Source organism: Lepidothrix coronata, unplaced genomic scaffold (genome assembly GCF_001604755.1).
Source record: "Lepidothrix coronata isolate B3197 unplaced genomic scaffold, Lepidothrix_coronata-1.0 Scaffold1, whole genome shotgun sequence".
In the NCBI taxonomy this organism is placed as follows: domain Eukaryota; kingdom Metazoa; phylum Chordata; class Aves; order Passeriformes; family Pipridae; genus Lepidothrix; species Lepidothrix coronata.
The window spans coordinates 13,121,874-13,149,832 of NW_016690181.1; the positions used below are offsets into that span (position 1 = coordinate 13,121,874).

At 38.3% G+C, this 27,959-nt stretch overlaps 1 protein-coding gene across 7 annotated transcripts; it reads right to left on the reverse strand.

Moving 5' to 3' along the window:
• Positions 1 to 27,554, reverse strand: NAP1L4 (nucleosome assembly protein 1 like 4). 7 transcript variants are annotated; one of them, XR_001874094.1, is made up of 16 exons: positions 27,447 to 27,554; positions 23,529 to 23,560; positions 22,220 to 22,281; positions 20,867 to 20,966; positions 19,803 to 19,944; positions 19,611 to 19,697; positions 18,001 to 18,120; positions 17,366 to 17,437; positions 14,016 to 14,155; positions 11,893 to 12,038; positions 9,964 to 9,986; positions 9,486 to 9,605; positions 9,164 to 9,193; positions 7,824 to 7,901; positions 6,617 to 6,654; positions 1 to 1,283 (listed from the first exon to the last, which is right to left on the reverse strand). XR_001874094.1 is itself a non-coding variant. In XM_017810940.1 (16 exons), exons 1-15 carry the CDS (start codon positions 27,537 to 27,539, stop codon positions 6,649 to 6,651), a joined length of 1,230 nt encoding a protein of 409 aa, XP_017666429.1. In that variant the 5' UTR covers positions 27,540 to 27,554; the 3' UTR covers positions 1 to 1,283; positions 6,617 to 6,648. The 7 variants fall into 7 exon arrangements, 5 of the variants coding, with proteins under 5 accessions (XP_017666429.1, XP_017666463.1, XP_017666419.1 ...); XM_017810940.1 differs by having other exon boundaries at positions 7,824 to 7,880; XM_017810974.1 differs by lacking the exon at positions 6,617 to 6,654 and adding an exon at positions 25,658 to 25,698 and having other exon boundaries at positions 7,824 to 7,880; positions 27,447 to 27,522.
• Positions 27,555 to 27,959: the final 405 nt, after the last annotated feature.

A 27,959-nucleotide genomic window follows, 5' to 3' on the forward strand; every position in this document is an offset into this window, starting at 1 on the left:
TCATGTTTCACAACTTTAATAGAATATTCTATCTATTCTGTACAAATTGAAAACACCGTATTAAGTTACAAATGTGTAAGGTAAGGCTGGAGCACTCTACATGCCTGGTCACAGTGTTGATACAGCTGCTATTCAACTGCTGCCAGAGGTTGGCAATGGATGCTGAAACTAGAAACGTGTACCTGAAGTGCCACACAACAACAAAAGGTAGTTTTGAAGACTTCAGAACTTTAAATAAAACAAACTGTGGAATGGAATAATTTCAGTGTTGCAAGTAAGACACCCAAACTTCAGATTTATTGAACTGGTTCATTTTGATAAATTTCTGTGTTCATAGTGAAAGGTCCTTTCATGCTGGACACTAAGCAGTAAGACTACTGGAAATGTTCTGGTTCTTTGGCTGCAACCCACTTCCATCAACAGCAAGAGTTTGGCCTTTGCATTTTGATCTTCATCCAGAAGAGTTGTCATTTTGATGCAAGTTTGTTTCTTCTGTCTAGACTACTACATGGGGACCAATTTGAATTATTTGTTTTACAAGTACCCATATTGTATGCAAAAGAGGAAGAAGATTTTTCAAGTATATTAAAAACTATTAAAAAGCACTAATTCTGTCAAAGTACTTACAAACATGAATAAATAAATAGTAAGATGAACAACTAAGTCTCAAATATGACACCCTCTTCAATGAAGTAAAATTACTTCAATTCGATTGGTTGTACTGAGATAATAAATATGACATTTAAAGCTGCTCAAGCACTAGTTCAATTTGTAGGTTGCGAGAAACATTAAAAAAGGGGGGAGGGAACTAGCAAAAAAGTCATATTGCTCTATCTGTTTCAGCTACCATACATGTAATCCATTTACTTCAGCTTCTCAGCACATTGCTATTCCACGATTTTCAATGTTTAACAAGAAAATGGATAATCCTCACATGGTAGTCTGGACTATTCCCCTATGCATAGGGCAAAAGGCTCTAAAGGCCTATTGACATACTTAGCTACAGTGTACCAACGGCTGTAGAGTGTGCTTTATTTAAACCTCATATTTCCCAAATGCATTGAAGTTGCCACTGTACATGTTAAGCAATAAAGTTAGTGAAAATCATGCATTTTAAAACAAATTAATTGTAAGCATTGTTAATAAGATTGTGCTGCAGCAATGGAATATCCTGAACTGCAGGCCAGGTATCCAACTATTTGTTACAAGTTGTTCAAATATCACTTCCAAGTGGTATTTCCTTATTACTGTTGTTTGCATTCAGCAGGTTGGCTGGAATCTTTCTGTGTAAAAGGAAAAAGAAAATAAACAGTTAAAAATCAAAATGGCATATAAGAACACACTTCAACAAATAAGACAAATTGGCTATGCAGTTTCAAATTAACTAGGTATCATTAGCATGTACATAAATGCTACATGCAAACTCAGGCCACATCTTAAGGGTCCAACAGCAGTCACCATATTTATTGGGTTTCCCCCTGCCCCCAGCTGCTTGATATCCCATAATTTTTAATCTACTTTTGTGTTCTTAACACTCCATCCTGTAGGCCGAGGTTCAAACAAACAAGAAAGCAAACCACGTCCTACTTCACCCAAACAGAGCCTCATTTGACTTTCAGGTCCCATTAAACAATTTTAACAATAAACTGCCACCTCCTCCAACTCTGAGGAGGGAGGAAGGCAGGGAAGGTAGGCTACTTATTCTGAAGCACGTTTGAGTTTTTCCTTAGGAGCCTTGCCCTTTCAGGTAAAGTGATAAAAAAGTAATTAATGTGTTGGTTTCTTGTAGGTTCTGCATCACCAGCAGGTAACTATTCAACAATTTAACACTGGGCAAGAAGTCCGTATGTTAATCTGAATATGTAAAAGTAGAAACACCTTCATTAGGTAGTAAAACAACTTCCCCTTTGGCAAAAGGAAGTGTATTTGGGAGTGAGAACAAGTACTTAAACAGCTAAGAACTTCAGGTTTACACTGCACTTCTTGCTTTTTCTGTTGTAAAATAGGATTCTTAGAAAGTAGAATTTATTCAGTGAATTTTTGCTTTGCTTCTCCCTTTACCATTCTTAGTATAGTTTATTGTAAACAAATAACAGTCACTGAATTCTAGTAAAGAAAAATACAGGTATAAAACATGACTTGAATGTCACTGACTGCAACATAAAATATTTCTTAGTAACTATCCTGAAGAAGAGCTCTATATGTTATAAAAGATGTAATCATGCAACAGTTCATTAAACATCAAGTAACCAAGAGCTAAGACAACTTAAGCTTTTTGCCTGTAGTGAGGAAGAATAGGTGCAACTAGTTTAAAGCTTCCTCCTCATCAAGTTTTGCCCTTGATAATCTGCACTAAATCCAGGCTATTTTTCTGTTCCTCACCTAAACTGCTTGAGGGTTAGAGTGGTCACTATCATTCCCACTGCAAGTCTGGATTAGAGTCAAATACTATCTCTTCTGCACAGATATGTCAAGAGACCTTATGGTTTTCCTCACCCAGCACATCTGGCTAATTTCAGCTTTGTTCTCTCTCATCTGCCTGGGGTTCCAAGTAACACCGATGTGAATTAATTTTCACTCATCTGGGACTAAGTACAGGAAAAGAGGGACACCTTTACACAGAACACAAAATTAGCATTCTTGCTCTTAAAAAAAGAAAAATCTAACTGCCACTGGTAGTACATTGCATGCTATTCCTTTTTATTTAGAGGCAGGCAAAAACCAGCAGGATTTTATCAAAAACTTTCTGAAAGTTTATGTTCTTGTAACTGCTTTGTATTTGAACATGGCCACAGAACAGTGCACAGCATCACTTCTTGTCTCCCTTGTATTCAGGATGAGAGCCACAATAAAGTAACAAATCTCATTTAAAATATACTTAAAAGTCTTTCCATCTCTCTCCTTCCTTCCTATTCACCTGTTATACCAAGAAGACACATGTAGGTTGACCACCACAACCATTTCAGCCAAATTTTAATGATCAACCAAAACACTTGTTATATTTTCTATTAAGATATAAAGAAGATAATGGGAGTTTAATTCTGTAAACATGTAAATTTTATTTATTGCATATAATTCTTTATCCTGTAAAAACTGAGTCACACAGATCTCAAAGTTCCTTCTTAAGGATCTTTCAATGTTGATTACTGCTCTCAGACAAAAAAAAAAAATAGTTTGAGGGTTTCTTGTATCTGAGTCAGTTGTTGGAGGATTGTGAAACAAATACTGCTACTTTATGCTATTTTTAGCTTACGGTTGAGGGCATATATATCTTGACCATATATATAAAGGGTTTAAGCAGGCCATCAGTATCAAGACAGTATCTCAGATCCAGATTCCAACATATTCAATTTTCTCCCACCATTTTTTTTTCCTCAGCACAGCCCTGAGCTCCACACTGCCTTCAGCTACCTGTCAGCCTCATGCAAAGCATCTCATGCCCTGATCACAAGAGGACAACAGCACATATAAACTACAATTCCCTTCAGCTGCTCCATCAGGCACGTGCATGTTTAAACCTATCTCTGGCCTCTAATGGCTCATGGAGATCAAGGACCAGACCCCAAGCTGTGAGTGGGATGGAGATCCTACAGCCACACTCCCTCAGGCAGTGCTATTAAGCTTGAGCCTGCTCTCCCTGCAGTGCCCAGATTATTTGGTGACATTTGGTCAGTCAATCACTACCAATCCACTGATTTGCCTTACACAGACCCTGTGCCACTTATCTCCCCATTCTAGCAAGTCCATTCATGCTGTATTTCCCTAAATTAACTTCCCAAGACATCTTAGAAAGGCGGTGAAATGCTTTTGCCAGGCAAATAAAGACCAGAGAGACTTTAACCAGCAAAGATAAGGAGGAATTGCATCTTGGTTTAAAATAAATTTAGCAGTAAACACATGTACTGAAGATCACTACCAATGCTACACAGACGAGAATTCTTGTTGTAGAGAGATTCTCTATAGTAGCCATGAGAAAAGACTTAATTTTAAAATTGGTATAATTTTTTTTCTATATCTTTAAAGTATTTAATAATATTTACTTATTCCGTGCAAGGAGTTTAAACTACTCTGGGCCTTTGATTCCACTTTGAGGTGAATGAGCTGAATAAGGTGAGAGACTCCTATTTTTTCTCTTTTGCTAATAAAGATCAATATAAAGCTTTTTGTCACTGCCTCTAATTTATTGCACTTGCTCAGAATTAAAAATATCACCTAGAATTTGCAGGAACACAAGGTAAAATGGAGAAGAAAAGCAGGTCTGAGGTAACACTGCTTTCATGACTTTCCTACACAAAGCCCACCATGTCTACCCATCCAGTTTAACTGGTGTCCTATAGGATGGGGACAGAAGCCCAAAATATCCATGCCATTTATTTTAGCAATTTTATTTTTTCCAGACTGATCCTTTTTCACATGAAGTTACCACTAAAAGAAACAGTGAATTTTTGTAAGTCTTCAATGTTTAAACATACTAGGCAGGGTACATTCCTAGGTGATTCAAAGAGCAGTCAAGTCTTTATCTCCTTACTTTTCCAATTCACTTTCTGGGAAGCTTTCCATCTGCTAAAGTAGCCATGCAGGCACAGGCAGCTCATCAAGATCTCATCTGACTCCCAAACAACACTGCTGCCAACAGTGGGATCAACACAAGCAGTAGGCATTACAGCTGATGCCCATTCTAGCAGAGAAGGTTAGAAAGCTTTTCAGTATTTCAAATGCCTTCGATGAAATAGTTCAGTTAGGGGTCCTAAAGCTGAAACTTATCTTTGGTTATTTTCTATTCTATGTTACTGAATGAGAAAAAGCAAGGATATAAAACATACACATGGGAAGTAAACCCAGAGCTAAGCAAAGTAAGCAAGCAGTCCAAACTGCCTCTGCCCACAACTGGTTCTGAAAATGAATTTGCTCCTCACAGGTCCTTCTACTAATGTAACTTAGAAGACAAAGCACCTTGAAGCACATGCAGTCTCTCTCCACAGCAGTTTTTTTCAGTCATGATTCAAACCAGCATTCTGTATAACCCTGTCAGCTACTTCTCAATTCAAGCACAGCCTCAGTCATGTGAAATAAAGGCAGCTAAAAGAATACAGGGCATGCAAGCACATACAAAAATGTACTAGACAAAACAAGCTACATTATCCAGTTTTGTAGCATCTTTTTGAAGCCACCTCCAATCATCTGACTGCTCAGTCTTCCAAAGCCACAACTTTATATATGTGCTTTGTGTAAGAGGTGATAACGATCTGGTTGTAACTGAACAACTCAAATGTACTTAAAACAGACAGGAGTGAGAGGAAGGAAGGAGGAAAAGTTAAAGCAGAAAGTGTTGACATGTATTGTTATACTACATTTGCTAAAGGAGGAGGTAATATGGAAAAGATTGAAGAGAAGAAACTGAATTTGAAAGGAAAATACACCAATTATTTTTTTGTACATGAAAAAGAAAATTATTCTGGTAAGAAAAAACGGGGGCAGGAACTGAAAGGCAAAGAGAGGCAGAAGACAGGGAGAAACAGGACCAGAAAATGGGATGAACATAAGAAAGAGTGGAAAAAAGGACTGAGGTATGAGTGTTAAAAGACAAAAAAAAAGAATTCCAAGCTGACTTCAAAAATTGGAGCCAGTGGCTGACAATTTTTATTGTGGGGAGGGAAAAGAGCTGTGCAGCAGACTGCAACAGGACGATAGATAAGCCATTGTGACAAATGGATGTTCTGCTCCTGCAGGTGAACAACCAGTGCAAGTGTGCTGAGGCAGGGGGGCTGGTGTCTCAAAGCACATCCCATTGGAAACAACATCAACACCAAAAACCAACACAAAAGCACAGCTCAATTTTGAGTTTAGGCAAAGAAGGGCATTATCTATGCAGAGGGAATGACATGGAAAGATTATAGCTTTTCCTAAATAAGCAAAATAAAAGACGCAGCCTAAAATACAGGGGGGGAAAAAAGTATGGAGGCTGTTGCAGGCATTGTTCTCTATGAGAAATGGGATGAAAGGTGAAAGATAACAGTATACAATAGAAGGAACTTTTTCTTTCTTCTTTTAAACAAAGAGACAGATGAGCAGAAGAACAATACCTGTGCAGAATCATGAAAGATCAACAAGAAAAGGCTTCTAAGAATGACTGACTGCCTTTGTCAGGCAGCATAAATAAGATGTTGGAAAAGACATACTAAGTAAGCTGATGACTTACAAGAGTTTAAGAGCAGAGAAGATACTTAAGAAATAATTTGCAAGTACACTACAAACAGTAAAGAGATGCAACATCAAACCAGATACAAGGAAAAAAAGTCTGACAAGTCTCAGTATCTTTTATCATATGTATATGAAATACAGTTTGACTGCTACAAAGACAAAGCAGAAGGCAGGAAGGCAGAGTCATTCTGAAAAATCTAATTTAATTACACAATTTAAAGGCAGTCATCTCTATACACATTTCTTTCTATTTTTTACTAATAAAACCTAAACTCTGAAGTCACAATTACCCCATTTCTTTTCCCCATAAAAGGATAAAATAAAAAACAAAACAGAAACCCCTAGAAAACAAATCACATTACATGACTACAAATGTGACTCTTGGAAGTTAGGTATGAATGGAATTCCACCTTACCTAGAAATGTATGAATGATAAACAGACTTATATTACACCTAAATGGGAAAAAATTGAAAGGAACTGTCAGCATGGATGAAAAGTGAAATGTACAAAATAATACAGGAGGCAACAAACCATAACCTTCCAAGATAACCTAAGCTTTTTTTTTTTCCTACAGAATGCCAAATCCTTTGGAAGGATATTTGATACTTCACAAAAATGTACATTGACACAGAACTAACACTGTTTTTCTCAGCTGTCCAACTGTTTCCCATTACAGGTACATCACTGCATCTTGATCTTACCAAGCAGTCAGAATACTTATTTCTGCCACTCTAATCCTGTTTGATTGATCTTTGCACAAGACAGACTTTCTTTAGTACACAGTATTTCTCATTAAAGAAAAACTAACTTGATTCTCGATACAGTTGCAAAAAGCATTACTAGTGATATGATGCTGTATATAAAACTACACCAGAAGAGTAACACATTAAGCTGCTGTTAAGACTGTCATCCAGAGATCAAGCAGTTTTGCATGCCTTCCACTTTTTCATCTGTCTTTATAAAAAATTAAAAGCTGATGTTTTAAGAACTAAATGAACCCAAACCTGTCATCACTGTCCCAGCTTCAATAAATATAAGCATTAACTTTACCAGGATTGAAGGACTGAAAAAGGCCTATCAGAAGGAGCACTAACCCTTAAGGTTGAATTTTATGCCACGTATCAAAGTTGCAAATTCAAAGTTGAGGACTAACTTTTTTTGATTTCTAACCAAGTACAGACATGTGGAGTCTAACCTGCAGCCATCAGGACAACGATTAAGAACAACTCTAAGGAAAAGAAAATAAACAAGCTAGTTGAGATTTGTCAGACTAATTCTAAGTTGAAGTCCAGCCAAGGAACATTTGAATATGAACTTTCTAAAGGAAAAATATCTATCAGCATTACAAAGAGATGGCATTAAGAAGTAAAGGCACACGGTTCAGAAACTATCACTTTCTTGGTGCAGGTTGGAAGACAAAACCTACACTTTCTCAACTGATGGAATGATTAACTTGTAAGGGCAATTTGAGTGCTGAAGAAGATGAAGATGTTGCAGTCAGAAGTTAGGGTGAAGTTTGGGTTTTTTAAATAATTTATTGATATTTTCACAAACTATTATAACCTCAGGTACACTGCTCATGATTATAGTCTGTTGTGACTAAGCATACAAAAATCCTTACCTTAGGATCACCCTCTGCATCTTCTTCCTCTTCTCCCTCCTCTTCCCCCTCCAACTCCTATGACAAAATAGAGATAAACTAACAGAAATTAAAACAGGTTAAAAGTGCAACTTTTTGTAATGGACAAAAAGCAAAATAGCAAATTAGGTTATCACTGTATTCCAGAGTGTTTCAGATGTCAGCATTGGGTTGATATAAAAGAATTCAGCATCTGTAAAATCTTTAAAAGATGATTTAAAGGTTTCAGCATGGCTTAAGACAATATTCCTATTTAAGTTTCTGCTGCAGTCGCCCAGCAATTTTAAAACTTCTAACATGACCTGGAATTTTAGTTCTGGTAACAGGTATATATGTCTAATTTTGTTCTTTGTTTTGATCTCCCTCCAAGAGTCTGTTTATTTGGATTACTGTGGACAGGCTGTGTATTCCTGTATAGAGGATTTTGCAGTATTTTTGCACTGTGTTCTATACACAACTACATCCAAGTAATATGGCACTGGAGACAAGTTAAAAATACACATAGACTTCTATCAATACTCAGTTTAAAAAATAAAAGTACATGTTTAGCTACTGAAAGCCTAAGCAAAGAGAAAAAAAAGAGGCTGCATGCTGAAGGCTGACAGCTCCCATCAGACCACCAGCTTGATAACTCCTGATGTACCAGAGTACGGTCAACTTGACAACAGTCAGGTATGTACCTTTGACAAATTAGCAAGAACACCACAGTAAAAGCAGTAAAACAAAAAAAGGAATTCTTTGTAAAGGATATTAATTCATTTAAGTGTGGTAACATTTAGTGGCTTTCTGGAAAGCCTTTCATAGCATGTTTGTGTTCATACAACGCACTGCAAACAGAGCAGAGCTCTTGGTATACTAGAAATTCCAGCCCAAATCAAGCCTTTATCCTGAGCAGTTTTACACTCCCCCTTTTTCCCTTTACATTTAGTAAAACCCAGTCTTCAAGCTTATGACAACTAAAAGCTGACAGCTGAATTCCACTACCTCCAAAGTAACAGATATTTAAAAATGAGGTTGAAGACTCTTATCATGCAGCACTCAAGAAATAAAGAGCTTGTCTTTCATTTTTGACTCACATCAGAAAGCAGCTTTCAAAATACTGGGAAAAAAAATGGATAAATGTTCTTGCAGAAAGTACTTTTATGAAGAAGAAAAACCAGCCACAGATTTTTTTAAGTCAGGCATGCTGAACTCTTTTGGAAAGAAGTATCATCTATGAGAGCATTTACAAACAACTATTTTCTACTCTATGTAGAACTATTTCTGGTACTGGAATGCAGTAGCTAATCAGTTATCTATAAAAGATACAGTGTGCATCTCACCTCCTCTTCACCTTCTTCATCTTCTTCAAACTGAAAAACAAACCCAAGGCTTTATTAGCTCTACTAATATTTGCATGAAAACTTCTGCAGTAATAGATGTAGCATATTTAAACACAGTAACTGAACCTAAGCCCCTTCCAGAAGCAGATTAAAACTCATAGCAAGCTGAATGATTCTTTCCTAGTCCCCAGTAACAGGAATCTCTTCAAGGTTTTTTGTTATTCTCTTGTGATTAATACTTCATACCAGTCTAATCAGAAAAGGAGGAGAATGTTTCTATCTACATGGTGACTAATAAACAAAATGCTAAGAGCATACATACATTATCATCATCCTCTATAGCTTCACCAGTGAAATACAGCACAGCACGAGGGACTATCCTTTCACGGAAGAAGTGTCCAATTTCAAAATCTGCAGCTAAAGTATATTCTGAATCTTCATCCTGTAAGGCAAGTCAGCTTTATTTTTCTACAACAAACATGATGTACTATACAGAAGCAGACAAAAGTATTTCAAAGTTACAGGTTTAAGAACATATTACACTGTCATCATCAACCTTCAGGTCACATGTCCTTTCAGTATACTTTGTAACAAAATCTATAAGGTCTAAATCTAGATTTACAGAATTGAGATTTATTGTAAAAGTTTCCTACTTTCTACACACAGATTACTGTGTCAAAAGCAAAAATAACAATAAAAATACACAGTACTTAATGAAAGAACCCAAACAGTCACTATAGAGTGACCTGGTAAAAAGGACATGGCAAAGTGCAATTGTGCCATTTCAGAAACAAACTTACCAACGACTCTCCATCACCAGATACTGCAAAAAGAAAAGACAGCAAATTTAAGACAAGCATGTATAGTCTAGCCCACCTCAATATTCAAGATGACAAAACACAGTATAAAGACCTTCTCATACCAGAAAACACTGGGGCTATAAAAGGCTTCAGAAGATAGCTATTAAACCTTTAATGACAATTCAGATTCATATTAAGCTAAACCTACAGATATTGTACTTGTAAGAATTTCACATGTTGTAATAAGAGCATCAAAGCTGCCATATGGATGTCAAAGATTTTTGCACAGGAAATACTCTTTCTACAAAGATGGATTCAGAAGGCATGCAGGTCACACTTCTCCTTTCAGAGATCAACACATTTTATTTCTTCATTAATGCTGTAATTACAGTAACTATTTTGCTAGATAACTACAAACCCTCTCATCTCCCCAAATAACAGAGGATACCAAGTAGATGAACATTTTGCCATGAATTTGCAAAGCATTGTTGAGAACAGGCCCAGTACTGTAACCAGTAAGGAATAGGGGGGGTTGTTTGTTTATAAACAAAACCTACCAACCACCAACAACAAAAAAAATCAAAACAAAAAACTCCAACACAAACCAAAACAGATTTCCCTTTTCTACTCAGGTCCCATGGCACTGTGATCCTACTATGAAAGTGATCATTTGGTTCAGCCTGTTCTTTAGTTGAAAAATCAGCTACCAGCAGATGTCAGAGTCTTATCTTTCTTACACACCTCCAGAGTATGTCTTTTAAGTATTTCAAAAATTAATATAACACCAAAATGATACAAACAAATCTCCATCGCCTTCTGAAAGCAGCAATGAAAATTAATTTAAAGGGTATTTTCTGCACCAAACAACCCCCATTGGAAATACGAATCACTTGGTTCTCATCTCCATGTACGTGGGGATTTGCAGTGGTAATTAGAAGGGACAGGTAGTTCATAATAGCCCACAAAAGAATCAAGAACCAATGTCCATTTTGTTCAGTATATCTCTGGAATCACAGAATGGTTTGGGTTGGAAGGGACCCTAAAGATCATTTAGTTTCAACCCCCATGCCATGGGCAGGGACACCTTCAACTAGACCACGCTGCTCAGAGCCCCATCCAACTTGGCCTTGAACACTTCCAGGGATGGGGCATCCACAAGTTCTCTGGGCAACCTGTGCCAGTTCCTCACCATCCTCACAGTCATTAAGAATTTCTTTCTAAACTCTAATCTAAACCTGCCCTCTTTCAGCCTAAAGCCATTCCTCCTTGCCCTGTCACTACATGCCCTTTGAAAGAGTCCCTTATCACCTTTCCTGTAGGACTCCTTTAGTCCACAAGTAAACTACTTCCTCCATCCATGTTCACAAAAGAGTACAATGGGAGATGTACCAAGAAAAAAAAAAAGGTTTGTAATCCACCTAAACTGTTTTAAATATATGAGTAGACACCTAACATAAGGCAACTAAGAAAATTACAAAGTCGTATGGAGCATTATGGGTCATTAATTAATCACAAAAGAAACTAGAAAAAGTTTGTCACTTAAGACAAACGTTTAAATGAAACTGATACACTGTAACTTGACCAACACTGGAGGAGATTTCTTTTGCATGTTAGAAACCTCAAATTGATGCATAGAGCCATCCTGTGGTAAAACAAGTCAACTTCTTTAGGAGATTCTACATGACATGAGACTGTTTCCATGCTACGAATCCTGTTTACAATGCACACCTCTTGGCCAAATTCTACAGAATAACATCAGAACAAAATGATCTGTTTGGATGGGCTGCAGTTTGCAATCTTCCTCTCGTAAGAAGACAGTATACAATGCAGCAGCATAAATAGTTTGAAGGTTTAAGCTGCATAAATACACATACATATAAATAAAACAACATATTTTAAGAATCCTCAATTCTTATTTTCCAAGCTTACCCTTTATAGGGCTGAAGAAGTTAAAAAAAGAATCATTAGGTACTTGTTTAGTAATTGTCCGAACTGTGCCTCGACCCTTGTGTTTCTGCTTTTTCTTGATTGTTTTAACTGTAACATTTTTTCCTTTCTTCCAGTCAATAGTACACCTAGAGACAACACATGGAAAACAGCATTTTAACAGAAGACATCAGTGAAAATAGTGAACTGAGCATCAGAGCAGCAACATCAAGGCAAAGATGGTTTATTATTCTCTGGATAAAGCTAGTTTTACACACACTGACAAGTGAATCTGCTTGACAAGATGTGAAGTGGATGCACACAGTGCTAGAGACTAAGCCTATGTTGGACACATTAAATAGTTCCCTAAATGAAAATGCTGTACAAGTTTGTCTTTGCAGAGTAATCACTGCCCCCCTCCCTCCCCCCCAACTTTAATAACCCCTTTGACCCAACTACTGGAGTTCTGTAACCAAGGACGTGATAAAGCTATTAGAGAAAAAAAATCTCAGTCAGACCAGCAGGAAACAACCCTGTCACTACAGGTCAAGGCAGTGTCCTGTATCCTAAAAATAAATGCACAAAGAGTGGGCCAAGGAGAGGGATGTTTTAGCTCTATAAAGAGCAGGGCTCAGATTGACTTGGCAGCCAAGTGCAGCAAGGTGGAAAGAGCTTACTTCCCTGTCCTGCTACTGTACAAATTGACACTTTATGTCAACTAAAAGTCTCTCTCCATCCACCTATAGTTTTACCCAAAACTGCACATGGCAAAGAATGAGGGCCAAACACAACTAGTTCTCTTGCAATGGAAATAATGGTGTCACAGTAATCCTTAAGTGTCCCAAAATATATTGCCCTATATATAAATGGTCAAAGTCAACAGTTTTATGCTTAACCTGTGTAACAAGTCACAGATATGTTTTCCTGCTCTACTTGTACCAGTATCTAACACCTTCATCAGGAAACATCAACTGAAATCAAAGTTTTGACACATCAGCAATTTAGGAAAGCATTCCTCTGTGAGACTTAAACTGAAAACATTTTGTTGTAATCAATTAAAGTTTCCTTCAACATGGACTAGTCTGTAACTTGGACACGACCTTCACTAAAAACATGCAAGTAGATGTTTTGCCTCACTTCAGGTGAATACTCAATTCAGAAGCTAGTATGTAGCACTACAAGTCAAAAGGTTTTGAGGTTGTCAGGATGACTTCAAAAAAACCCCAAGTATTTGGCATTTCTTAAGTGTTAGTTGAAAAAAAACCACCACAAAACCCCCCCAAAAACAAAATCCCCCACCAAAACACATCCTTGAAAGAATAAAAACATAACTAAATCCCAAGAAAAACATCAACAGAAAAAAACACCAAAGAAGTTAAGAAAAATAAGGTACAAAACCATTTTTCATTTTTGTCAGCTTTGCTCTGGTGTGGCACTGAAATTTGGTTATAGGACAGAGATCACTGATGGGAAGAGAAAGTCTTAGGTTAGATGGAATGATCTTTCACCTCCCAAAAAAACTCTAATGTGGTGTCCAACTCAACAGACTTCCAGAATAGACAAGAATTCACCATTCCACAGTTGGTTTCTGAACACATTTTGAAAAAAAATAAAAAAAATTGAAAATTGCTGCATTAGCCACAACTACCAGAACCAAACTGCGTGGTCAGTACGTTCCAGCCTCAAAACAGGCTGAAGAATGATGGTACATGTGACCAATTCCTGCCTGATCATAATATACCAATTCCTGCTGGAATAATAGTTGCTGAAGAGATGACAAGAATCCAAGAGAGTCTAAGGCTACTCATCAGACTAAGGAAGAGAGGTGGTCTGTGAAATGTAATGACTAAAATTAATTTACCTAGTTACCTGGAAATAACAGGTTACCTCAATTACCCAAGTATTACATTTCAAAGGCATATAATTTAAAATATACACTGTGTTAAAACATATCTACATCCAGGCATCTGTTCCTTCTGATGCTGAGGCTAACATCATCATAATCCCTACAAACATTCCCAGTTTTTAAGTCAATAACAATTTTATCTTCATTAATCATTAACACAGTAAGCAAAAAAAAATGCACTATTACTTCAGAAGCTTTTTTGAATTTTAGTTTTCCTTACCCCTCACAATCAACTATTTCAGGTCCTTCAAATGAAAAGGGATCTGTCTTGTCTGGCTCCGACTTCATCTTGTACGTTTTTGTCAGGACTGAATTAGAAAAGTAGTCATTGGGCCCAAAGTGGAACTCTAATGAGAAAGACTGGAAAAAATTTCCATTATAATTTTATGTTACCACGAATTTTTTTTTGTTGAAATAGCACATCAGCAAAATTATCATTAATCAATCTCTGAATACAGGAAAAAATGAGATTTTGATGGCAAACATATCTTTCAAACTACAGCAGAAGCAGGAAATTTAAAAACATCAACCAATTCCTAAAGTGTGAGAAGCCTGAACAACCATGGCTAACATTGAAATTCTAATCAGGTAATTACTACATTTCATTCACCTTTACACATAGAACTGCTGTCTTAAAAGCAACCTTAGAAATAAGTATTTTCATAAAAAAGTCATGGTTTCATTTTCTGTGGAAGCCTCTCATCATCCTTGCACTAGGGATGATGTTACTCTGAAGTCATTTTGACATCAGAATAGCATCACAGCAGTTCTGATCAATGTCATGACCTTAAGAGACTGAAACAAACTTTATTTCTGATTAAAACAAAATTTAGATTGAAGGAGTTTATTTTAACAGTACAGTTCACCAGGAACCAGAGGGGTTTTTTCCATTTGATAACAGAAAATCCTGCAAAAGAACACTGGCTCAAACTGAATCCTACAATTATACATGTCTTAACAGGCTACAGCCTGAAGCACGTATAACTGCCAAAAACACTAGCCTTGAATATACTTCCCCAGGCATTCTTTAGAGTCAGGCCAGAAAATGGTCTGTTGTCACCAAGCCTGCCTTGCCATCCTCTTTTTCAAGGCCATCCATGTGCAAACAGGATAAACAACTCTGGAGACAACAGCCTGTTCAAAGACATTTATCCCTCACTCATCTCCCAAAGGCCCCTTAATCTTTCTAAGGCCTCATGAATCTCCTCACACGACTGCAGTCTGCAAAGACAGTGGTCAAGGAGTGATGGAAACTAGTGGCAACAGCAACCTTCCCAAACTCTGTTCAAGTGAAGGAAGCTAGTGGGACCCAGCAGTACACTGGAATATCTGTCTTGGCTTCACATTGCCTATTTTAGCTTTACTTCCATTTTAAAGCAATTCAAGACAGCTGTATGGTTTGGAGGCCATCTTCAGCTAAGGGTAATCTCTGCCTGGCAAACATGCTCAGGGGAATAGTTACAAACTTAGCTTATCCACTACCAGTGACGAACACTCATACCCAAATAATCCCATAAACCATCGCTGGGGCTATAAATAGGCAACCAGTGGCACTACTTCGCATGCAGGATCCCAAGGACTAGCAAGACAACAGTATCTGCAGAGGCTGCATTTCAGCATTTGTTTACCTGCTAATTAGGAGACAAGAAACTTCAAGTTTCACATACTATTTGAAGTGTTGCAGTAGTGTTTACTTGGATACCTTTACATTTTTTATCTGCTATGTTCTCATAAAGCTCAAAAAAAGAGAACTTACTTTTTTAAGCTATTTAAGTTATACCCAGATGCATTATCCAGGTCTGAATATGCTAGCTGAGGATCCTAATGACCAAATAAATATATAGGTAGAAATTAAAATTATAAAATACATATAAGTTTATTCACGTGATTATAAATAAGTAAAAGCAAACAGTGAAGGAATCGCTTATGCTTCATGTGGATAAAAGTTTCTATGTACATGCTATAACAAACAGAACTTGAAAGCATGTTAACTGTAGTCAGGCAAATCCACTTCTGGAGTGCCACAACTACAGTTAATGGCTTCGAGTCAACAGTAACTCAGAAAATGCCTAACTATCATGTACTTCTTTTAGCAGCAAAACCTAATCCCCAGCAGAATTAGTGTATTTATTACACACTGGTTATGTGAAGCTTTCACAGTACAAAGCAGCTGATTTTCAACAGTGAGAGAATTTCAGACCAGTCACACACCAATGGAAAATGGGTTTCACTCAAGCAGTTAGTAATGCATCCTTTGTCTCCAAATACAGAAGGGACATGGCATTTGTCAGCCTCCCATTACTGGATTTAATGTAGCACTGGAATGGAACCTATTTACAGAAATGTGCTGTCAAAAGGTTACGAACAGTGCAAGACGAGAGAAATCCACTGATGTTTTAGGAGCTGGATGAGAACACAAAAATAGTATAGGCAAAACCAATTATTACCAAATCATCCAAATGCCACCAAATAGATATGCTTCAAGATGAAAAGACCCAACTTCTTAGAATACCGTACTTTGTGCTTAGACAATTCATTTCCTTCATAACACCTGTATCCTCTCCTTTAGCCCTAGCAGTGTTTAGAAACTTAATTCTCAATATTCCTCTGCCTGTACTACTTTCTTGCCTATTATCAGCTCAAGTGTTTAAGGAATTAAAAAAAACAAACAAACTTTGCTTCATCTGGTATTAACCTTTAAAAGCTATTCTGAGAAAGTCCTTTCATCTTTATGTGAATCTTCAATAGAGCTTTTCTTGCATTTATTTTGGATATTGTCAGAAGACTATAAATCCGTAAGGCAAAACAAGAAAAAAGAAATATAAGAAAAAAGCCACAATGATAAAAAATAAAGGATGTGTAGGCTGTAATTCCATCCTTCTCCCTGCCTCCCTCTAAGAAGGAATTCAAGGAATAAGTATAGTCTGGACAAATTAAATAAGCAACAGAACAACTTCTTTCCAACAAACATAGTATCTTTTCTGTACACTAAACTTAAACAAAGAAACAATTTCCAAACAAATAAAAAAAAAGCCAAGTTGCACTTTAAAAGATACTCACTAGGTACACTTTTAAAAGATCATCTAATATATTTTCTATGCCTTTCAATAGCACAGTATCCATCATTATTTTTGATTAGTATCACCAAGTCACTGTATTCAATATTTTATCAAAAAAGATGCAAGTAGCACCCAGAATTTTTCCCACAATTAATTTTCATTTGAAAATAAAAAGCACACATCTAGCTTTACTACTAAGAGCAGCTATACCAGAACTTGAGAGAGAAAAAGAAAGCAAAAACTAGACAGAATTGAACAAGAATTTTTATCTATAAATTACAATGATGTCACAGATGTCCAGGCTAAGAATAAAAGAGCAAAGGGTCAGGAAAGTTGAAGGTAAATCTTTAAAAGGCCAAGCATGAAAATATTAGCTTAGAAAGAAATCTCACAAGCTTAGAAAGAAATCTCACACACACATTACAGCCGAAGAGTTGAATGAAAACTTTGGAATGCTGTTCACTTCACTACTACAATCTTCATGAGAAACAAGCAAGCAGAGGAAACTCACCATAGGCTGTCCAGGTTCAGAAAACTTAACTTTAATATCCTGCAGATGTTTCAAGATAGGTTCATCATATTCCTAAGCAGAAAAAAAGTAAAACCCTATTCAGCAGGCAATATTTGGAAGAACCTCCTCTTCTTAATAACCTTGTAATTATTCAGCAATTTCAGCTGAAGTAAAGACCTGGATCCAAATTTCTTAAATCATAGTTGCAAATACTACGTGCCAAATTCTCAATTGTTAGGCCTCGCCTTCAGTAAAAAAGGTGCCAAATGCCAGGCTGTGTGAGTATGACCAAAAACATAGTAACCACCATTCAGGATATTTATTGCCAGTGAGACTCACATGCTTCAGGGAATTCTTCCTTAACAGCATTAAAAGCAATTAATATAAAACTGTGGGCAAAACTACATAATGTATTCAACTAATCCATGGATATTCTTATAATATCCTTGCAAAAATAATCCTTTATGGGCTAAATTAACAGTGCTTGTCCATCATTAGCCTTTCAAGCATCTTCAGGGATTCTAAAGGCTCAAATATTTGGTCTCTCACACACATTCCACAAAGACTGACTACTAATGGGAAAAAGCAATTCATTTAACACAACAGAAGTCACTCCTTTCGGAGGAGAAACTTACTTGTACTAATTCACTTAGCATATCTACATTCCTAAAGATAGTAAACCAGAAGTCTGGAATTCCTTTGACATTTGTCTCTTCTGCTTTTTCTTCTATTACCATTGCATTTTTCAGGTCTCCCTGGGAAAAAAATACAGACACATTTGAGAAATGAAATTGTGACTTAGTATATTTAATAAACAGAGGTAGACAAAACAATTGCTATCTCTGAAACTGTGTTTAAGGAACATTTGAAATGTACAGGTTTTTTCTGTCAATGAAGAGATACAGGGTTTACTTACACAACTTAACATATATACATTTAATTCAGATTTACCTTAATCTCATTTGAAATTCTTTTATATGAAGACTAAATAGACCAAGTGACAGCTTCACTGACTTAAGAAAAATAATTAAAACACATTTCTTTCTCCAAATAGAAAAAAAATATAAATACATTTCTATTTTTCTATTAATCTACTTTCTGTAGCTTCATGTGCCATTTACAGTGTTTTATCTAAAAACTAAAAATTTAACTCTGCCCTCTGAAATACTGTTTTACCTTCCCAGTTTCTCAAAATACTTCGTAAAATTGGTTTTCATGGTTATTTTTAATTATTACAGTCTTGAATTATTACCTTGTGATATAGGAGTCCCTACAGACATTTCTCCATCACAAAAAAAATAGCAGGAAATGCGCAGTCTGAATTAGCTGTATTGCACCTTTCCTTTTACACCACTAGAGAGCAGCATATATAGAAGATCTTAGCAGCTACTTGGGTCACCACTAGTTAAGAACATAAAGCTGCAGTTACTTCCCACCTAGACATGTTTCTGATTTTATAGTTGTGTGGAATACGGCCTGTCAATGCTGTATTTACACAAAGCCTAGCAAACATTTTTTGCTTATGCACAAGGAGCACTCTGTGTGTCATGCTAAATCTCAGGAGATCAGTAAAACAAAGAGAACAATTTGCTTTGTATACAGAACAGCGTCCAAAGAAAACTGAATAAAATCAGGCCAAGGAAAAAATGCAAAGAAACCGACAGAATGGCAAACAACTTTCTAAGTAGGTCACTTCTTTGAGAAAAAGCCAGCCATGAGCAAACATCTCCAAAAATGATGACAGGAAAGTAACAGGCAGCCTATAGACCATATTATCCCTCCTAAATCTAGATAGCTCTTACTCAAGAGAAAAGTAGGAATCCACACATTTTAGGCAGCACACATTTTATTAGGTCCGATTCCGTTTTATGACTCTGTGACATGTGTCTAATCTGTATTTATGAAAATGAAAGCTAACTATGTCCCCCAAAATAACAGGGACAGGCAGACAAACAACCAGCCTTTATTACCTGGGGGTATCATGTAGCACTGGAATGGAACCCATTAGCAGGAAGATGCTGTTAACAGGTTACGAACAGTGCCAACAAAGGCAACTTTTCAATTCACTCAGGTTACAAATTTGAAAAAAGGCTAAACTAATAGCTTAGAAGCTTTCACTGGACATAACAGTGTATTCATCACAAGAACATGTTACTGATAAAAAGATGAGTCTCTCAATGAAAAGAACAGGAACTAACTCTGACAATCTGATATACCAGTAGTTCATCACTCAGCTTGTACTCACAGCCAGTTTTTCTTCTTCCTCATTTTCACTGTGCCATTCTGCCTCTGCATCTGTGGGTTCAGCTTCTCCATTAATAAACTCTCTCCTCTGTGTTAGAAAAATGAAGAATGTAATTGAAGATGTAAAGTTATACATACTCAACCAGAACTGACGGGAACAAGAAAATAAAAATTATATACATAGTTTTCTTACCTTATCAAAAAGGGGTTGATAGAGTGCTGCGTATTTTCTCTCTAAATCATGTACTTCTTCATAGAACTTAGCTTCTATATGGGCACATTTCACCTGAAGCTTTTTCAAGGCATCAATTCTTCTTATCACTGCTTTTGGAAAACTAAAAACCAAACAATTATTTAAGGTTAAAAGTTAGTTGCCTCAGCATTATTTAACATATCACTGTGAAAAAGGCTGCTTATAACTACGTGCAGTTTTTATTTAAAAGGTTCATGTCAAATACACACGTTTCTTCAAAACCTATCTCAAAAAGTTGAAAGAATCCTCTCCTACCCAAGTTGTTCTCAAAGGTGTTATCTTCTGTTCCATTCCCTGGGGCCACCACCCTCCCCGTGTAGTTCAGAGATCTGAAATCAATACCTTTGTTTACACCTAAACTTTGAGACTAGATCTGTGAAAAATAAGAACTGTGCACTCTACAGGGGAAAGTTTTGATTCATGGGTCATACTTAGAAAGCACACACTGTCCATCTGCACTTTAAGTTATTAAACATTTAGATACAGTCATGTAAAAAGAACTCTACAGAACTATTTTTTTCTTTTTTAAAGAGATCTCCAACCAGCTATTCTCAGTCAAGAAATAAAGACAAATATTTACTAAAGGCAATATTTAAATCTACTTTACAGTTAATACAAAACTAACTTCAAACTAGGGGTTTACAGATCCTAAACTTTCCATTACATCCTGGACAGCATTCTTACAGAAACTGTCAGTCAGTGTAGCACATGCCCTGCCAGACTAAGGGTCACAGAAGGAAACAATGGAGGGGAGCGGAGTTATTTCTATCCAAAACAGTAACAGCCAAGGAAAACACTGAACCTGACAAAATTTTGTTTGCCATTTTGCGTAAGCAAACTAAAACCTGACTCCTTCTTCCTGAAGCAGGCCACTGTGAATCGTGGTTTAAGTCAACCATTTTTCTTAGTGAACCATTTGTTCTAATTTCCTCTCTCAATTATTCAGCAATAACATTCTATTATGCTTTCAGTCTTTGAACAATTTTATTATGCCCAGTACTTACGTGTCAATGTAACTTGAAGGAGTAAGTGCTGTGTTGTCAAGACGTTCCTGTAGAGCTGCCAAGGCCTGTGGATTTTGCATCACTTGGTCTGCTAGTTTTTCTACAAAGACAGAAAACCACTTTTAAACAAATCTGCATTTATTTACAGTGCTTTTGTCATACTGTGTCTTACAGCAGTCACAGTAAAAATATTCTCTATTTTCAGATCTCAAATAACACTACTATAGTTAACTAATAACACAAAAAAATTAGCACCAGAATTCAGAATATAAATATATTGAATAATGATGGAAAATGCACCTTTCTCTTTGCAAATCTATCAGCAGCTTTTACAAGCAAGTAGTTTACTCACAACATAAGCAAATTTCCCGTTTTCCTCTTATGTAAGAAAGTGCAAAACAGGAGTTTATCCTTCCTCTATATCCCTCTTATATATATCTTATAAGCCACGTATAAATTTGCAAGAGAGGAACCACTGAATTACACTTCCAAGATGTTTGTTTTCCAGTTAGTCTGATTGCTGAAAAAAGCCTGACAACTATTTGTGTACTGTACAATACAGAAGCATAGCACTGACCTCGACAACTGCTAATTTTTTTAAATCGAGATAATTTTACAATCTGTAAGACTCTTTTTACAGGAGGTCAGATATAAAATGCTTCTGGGTTAGGATTTAAAAACCCTTACTAATAACAACACAGGTTGTCATGGTGGGAAGACATTTGCTTTTCACACCTTTCCATTCTTTCTCACCGCTTTTTTCCCCCCTAGACATTAAAAAACCCAATAAATAGCACAGCACACAGGTTTGGTTTGTGTGTTGCTTTCTCTTACAAAATTTGAATACTCAGGGTAGTAGTGGAACTGTAGCTTTTTTGCACACTGAGGTATTAATTTGATCAGCAGTTATCTGTAGATCTTCCAAATGGAGAACAAAAACTTCCAAGAGGACACATTATGACGATGCATTTTCCAACACATGAGACAGTAAAGAACTAGCATAGATACTGCTCATTTTAATAATTATGCTGATAACAATTACATGTTGTTACAGGCTAGTCTGTACAGGCTTTATTTCAAGTGTCTAGTGCATTATTTTGTGCGATAGTAAAGCCTATTCCTAGTCACAACATATACTAAAATACTTTCAGTGTTACAAAAACATAGCCTTTATTCTGCTTTTGGCTGCAATGAAAATGGAAAACACCAGAAAGTGAACAGTTAGCCTAGAAACCATTGCTTTGCAAACACATCTGTAGTTTTGACTGGAATTGTATATAAAGAAGCTTCAATACACAAGGCAGTAGGTTTATCCCACTTCTGTAACATTACCTTTTACTATGTATTTCTTACCTTTTTTGTTGCTTGCATTTTTAGCAGCCTCCAGAGAATCTGAAGCAGTATCTTCTGTTTTACTAAAAGAATTCAAAATGTAACATATTAAAAAGGCATCACGTTACAAAAATGTTAATATTTAAGAACAAGTTACTCTGAATTTTCATTTTACAAGACATGTTTTATAAACAAGTATGCCAATAAAAGACACATATTTATGCCTAAATTTTTGAAAACTTAAAGGTTTGGATATGAAACCAGATCTCCTAACATGAGCAGGATACAAAGGCAGAGCAAGGAGAGGCAAAGAAAGAAAAAAATAACTAACCTCAAAACAAAACACAACCCCAAAGCAAAAACCTTTGACAGATAAATTCATCTCATTAAGTGAATGGCTGGTCATTCATCTGGACTGGGTCACGCCACACAGGAAAAACAGTATTACTCACAAATGAAAACACATGACACTTCAAGTGATGAAGAAAAACACAAGAAATGATACAGGTAAGACAGGAAGATAAACAAGAGATAAAAGCTCTGTTTCAAACTTCCATAACAAGCTGTTTTGTTTTATAGTAAAAACATTCACTTCTACTCTAAAAGAGACGTCCCTGTCCTCCCCATCTCCCTGCCACAATGTCTTCCATCACACTTCCTGTGCTGGAGGAAAGAGGGTCCAGCACGAGTCAGCAACCAGCCATTCCCTGTGCTCCCTGCCAGTGTATAGGTCACAAAATGCACTCTGGACATTGCTGAAATTAACCCTAACTCAGACACAAAATGAGAAGAGGTATCATATATGCAAAGGGGTATTATTAATTATCAGACAGACCAGCTTATCCAGCTTACTCTGGGGTGCACTGCAAGCCTCAAAAGACCAGCAGCACATATGGATTTGCAGATGTTCCATAAGACAGTTATTCATTCAAAAAATACTATGTAAACTAGAAAATGAAACTGTGCCTACTGCACACTTAAATTACAGATATTATAGAAACACTGAGGATCAGTGTTCTCTTCAGTTCTTTAGGGCACTTAAATACGGACACTGAAAACTAAATCAAGACAACAAATGTTAATCCAAGAGAAGACTAATGCTGTATCTGACACACTACAATCTCAGCTTCTCCTGTATCAAAGGAGTACTTTGTCCTAGCTGTAAGTAAAAACAGCCTAGTTAGAGAAAATAGTACCACTTCATTCTTATCCAAGTTTGGTAATCCACTCTTCACAGGTTAAAAAACCCAAACAACTCTCCTGCAGAAGATGAGATACACTGTTGGCTCTGACTACCTTGATTTAACTTCAAGAAAACAGTCCAACATACCTGTTATCTGCCATCTGTGTGCCTGTATCCACCTGAAAGTTGAAAAACAGCATTTAAAAATACTTTAACAGCAATTTGTTTACCTCAACAGATGATGAAAATAGAACAGGTCATTGTTTAAAACCTCAATACAAATTAACAGCTGCTGGTTTTGCTAAGAAATTCATTATGCATAATTCCTTACAGTAAATAGTTACCACAGTACCCAATTCAAACTGGAACTTGCTCAGTTTTTAAACAGTCTGTTAGGTGGTTTAACCCCCCTAAAACTTATTTTTCTCTTAAATACTCCAGATACTAATACATTTCTACCCTATTATGTGTCTTCAGCCTGAAGACAAGTGCCACAGTTTCCTAGATTAGCTCTGCATTCTATTAAACAAAAATAAGCTAAAGAGGAAGACATTATTTTTTAATTCCTTAACAGTATCAAAGTAAATAAGGAATTTTTAATCTCTGCCTATACTACAGTAGCATACTAGAGATGAAAACAATGGAAGTTTAAATGAATTAATTACAACAACTTCCAAATGACTTTTTTCTTGCATCACCCAGGCAGAAAAATATGCTTCACTTGTCTGTCTAATCAGGGCTATTTTCATGAATAGCTGCTTCTGCTGCTCTACAGTGAGCCTGCTACTAGATAAACACTGATGGAAGAAAATTATTTACCAAGAGAAGGGGTTTTGACAGTAGGTATGAGGGCACAATCCCCTATATAAAGATTTGCCTTGGATTTTTTTATCAGGTGTGAGAAAATGAAGAGGAAAGACAAAAGTTAAAAGCTTGGTATTAGCGATGACTGGAACCAAGTTTAGCACAGCTACCCCAGCCCCCAATATCTAAATTAGCTCTCCTGAGAAACCAGAGGGAGACAGATTGTCTTACCTATTTTGCTGTTTTTTCTTTACTGGGATGAAATATCCGAATCTGTACATCTATTTTAGTAATAGAGATTGTTTTTTCTCTTTCTTTACCCCCATTCTAAACAGCTGAACACAAATTCAAGCAATCACTTCCTACCACACAGAAGCGTAGGTGATATTATCCACTACCAAGCTTTCAAGAAAGATGTTAGTCTGCAAGTCAAGTTCAGAACAAAAAGGAGCTTCAATCACTTGTGAGAGTTGACAGATATGATTTCTCAGATTCTATAAAGGCCCAGCAGGCTGATTAGGCCCATCTTCCAATCCAGGGCTACCAAAGAAGAACCCAAGTGCTAATGCCAACTTGAGCGGCACGCACTCTCCCATCTGGAAAATGCTGAATCCTGCTCTAAGCTGGAAAAGCAACACTTTCACAACCACTTTAAATAGAGCTGAAACGCTTTGTTCATTTACAAAAGAACCAGGAGCATACTTCAGATTATTCCACAGGAAGTTGTTTAACATCTACCAAACAAGCCTATGAGCCCACTGGATAGGGCAAGTCCAGGAACAAACAAAAGGGGCTCCTGGCAGAGTAGGTGTTTCACCAGCTCGGGCAGATTTATTTGCAAACACTTCCTCTTGCCTTAAACATAACAAAAGAAAGTGGCAATGCCACCAACCACCTGCTAGGGCAAAACAGAAGATTTTTAGTACCTTACAGCTGAAGAAATAAAGGAGCATAAACGAGGCTTTCATAGCAGATAGAAGGCAGAGAAAAAAAAAACAATTAGAAAGGTAAGACAGAGCAAATTGACCTAACATCAGAGTTCAGCCAACAAGTTATATGATCCCAGTCACTATTAGAAGAGGCTACAGTAAGCAACTAAAAATGCAGACTTGTGTTACTTAAAAATTATCCTCAAACACTTGTTGCTTCCAACCTATGCCCAGTGACAGAGCTAAAGAAAAGCAAATTCCTCTGCTGCACTGTACAGGCTGTATTTTCTGCAGGGAACTACTTCTCAACTCTGCTGAGGGAAGGTAATATCCTAATTCGTGTTTGGAAAACATGGAATAAAGCTGCCCATAGCTTGAATAACATTAAAATAGCAGTTGAATCAATCTCCACTAGAACACACATGAATTGGGCATGTTCTGACAAAAGCCATTCACCCAAGTAACAAGAAACAACAACAATCAAAAAAAAAAAAAAAAAGGAAAAGGAAAAAAAAGACACCATTCCCTGGTGCAAATACATACTTTAAGCCTTGTTTCACTCCCTAGAGTTGTGCCTTTGGCAACTGGAAAGTAAAAAGAAGTATATAAATAAATAATTAGAAGAAATTTTCTTAGAAAATTCTTGTGATTCCCAGTTTCATCCCAGCTGCCACAGAGTCACCAACAAAACTGTTTGGTACAACTGCTGATGGCAGGGGAGGGGAGAAAAACGTAATTTTAGAAAGACAAAGTTAAGTGCACACCTAGCGGAAAATGTGCACTACCAAAGCATTGAGTCTTCACATTCATCACCTCCACTGCTTTCCAAGCAAGTGAGCTCAGTTTACAACCAATGAAGACATGGAAAAGCCATCAGAACTCCAAGGAAGTAACAGTGGAAGGCATCATTGTTATCGCTGCCACCACCAATAAGAAGCCAAATTAGTATCTTCTTTCTCTGTTTTCAAATGACAGCTTCAGACATGAAGCTCTGAGGAAAGAGGGGACCAGAACAACCCCCTGTCCCACAAAGCACAGGCTGCTGCAACTGGTCTGGCACAAACATCACCCACCATCAGTCACTAAAAACAGCAGGAAACCCTAAACTCAATGCACACCAGGACAGGAAAAGGCCATTACAAGGACAAGTAATATCCTGAAGGACACAAATTTAAAGGAAAAGTCTGTACATTGGCAAGGTGTACTCACAAATAAAGTGTACACAAAATAAATCTTCTCTACCAAGAAAGCCTATGACTTGTTATACAAACCTTCTGAACACAACTAAAACACAAAGCAGGAAACCGAAGGACTCCTGCACTCACAGGAAGGCTCCTGCCCACAGCTGTTACTGTTTTTCGTAACTATAACAAATCAGAAGGGAAAGTTGTGACTTCCGCGTTAGAGGCGCTGGGATGTAACCCCGTGGGAAGCCAAAAACGCAACTGTCTGATATTTTCTGGAAGGAAAATTCGAAGGGATCGTGAAAAAACAGTCGAGAGTAAGGAGCTGTTAACCTGTTCCACAAGCCCCGGACATCAGCAATAGCTGGGCTCCCCTCGGAAGCTTTCTTGAGGAAACACTATTTAGTTTAGAGATAACTTGATAAAAAGTTGCCTCGTGATTCTGGTTCCATCTATAACTCACACCCTCTCTTCTCTAACCGTGAGCAGATGTTAAAGGAACGGAGGAGTCTGGCAAACCCTACGAGCGGTGCTATTACGTGTAGTAAACAATCGTAGCGGCAGTGAAAATTTTAAACAGGCCTTCACTTGGGAGACAGGGAACTGCGGGCCCTCCCCAAATGAAAATGCGGGCCCTCCCCAAATCCCCCATCACGCTGCTGGGGCACAAGACCGTGGCTGAGGTCAAACCCACGGCCCAGCCGAGAGGCCAAGGGCCTGACTCAACCCGAGCAGCGCGGCGTGCGAGCGCCGGGGACACCGTTCACCACAAACAGCCGCCCTCCTCCTCCTCCTCCCCCGCTCCCCCGGGAGGGCGGGGACAGGGCGGGCGCGCTGCCAGACCAGCGCGGCCATACATGCGGCCGGAACCGTTGCCTTCCCCTCCGCCAGGCTCGGGGCAGTGCGGGCCACCCTTCCCTCGGCCCGAGCTCCTCGAACCGTCCTTAAAATGGTGCCCGACCAGGCCTGGCCTGGCCAGACCGGCTCCCCCCTCCCCTCGCCGGGCGGCTCCGGCCGCCGCCGCGCTCCGCCCGGACCGGGCCCTGACGGCCGCCGCAGCCTCGCACGGCGGGGCCCGGCCCGGCCCATGCGCTCTGCCCGGGACGCGGTGCCCGGAGCCGAGGCCGGCGCCGCCCGCCCTCACCTACCCGCGCCCCTCCCGCCGCAGAGGCCGCAGCGCCCCGCGCTCCTCGCAGCCTCCTCGCTCGGGCAGCGCCGCCGCCAACAACGCCGCGTCTCATTGGCCGCGAAGTGGGCGCCTCCCTCAGCAAAGGCGTCGCCGATTGGTCCCAGCAGCGCCGCGGCCGCCACGCCGCACGCGGGCCATGTTGACTGTTCGGGCTCGCGCCGCTCGGCCAATCGGAGCGCGCGGTGGGGAGGGAGGGCGCGCGGCCTTGGCGGCGCGCGGGGCGAGCGCGTGATGCGGGGCGGGGCAGCGCGCGGGGGGGATGGCGCGCGCCCGCGCCCTTAAAGTGACAGCAGCACCCCTGCGCTCGCCGGGTCCTGCGGCGCATCCAGCAGAAAGCTATCCTCGATAATCTGCAGGAACTTCCCGGACTGTGTGTGCCGGCCCGTGCGGTCCCTCCAACAAAAATCAGGGTGGTTGAAGTTCCCCCAGGAGAACCAGAGCCTGTGACCGCGAGGTTATTTCCAGCTGCCCA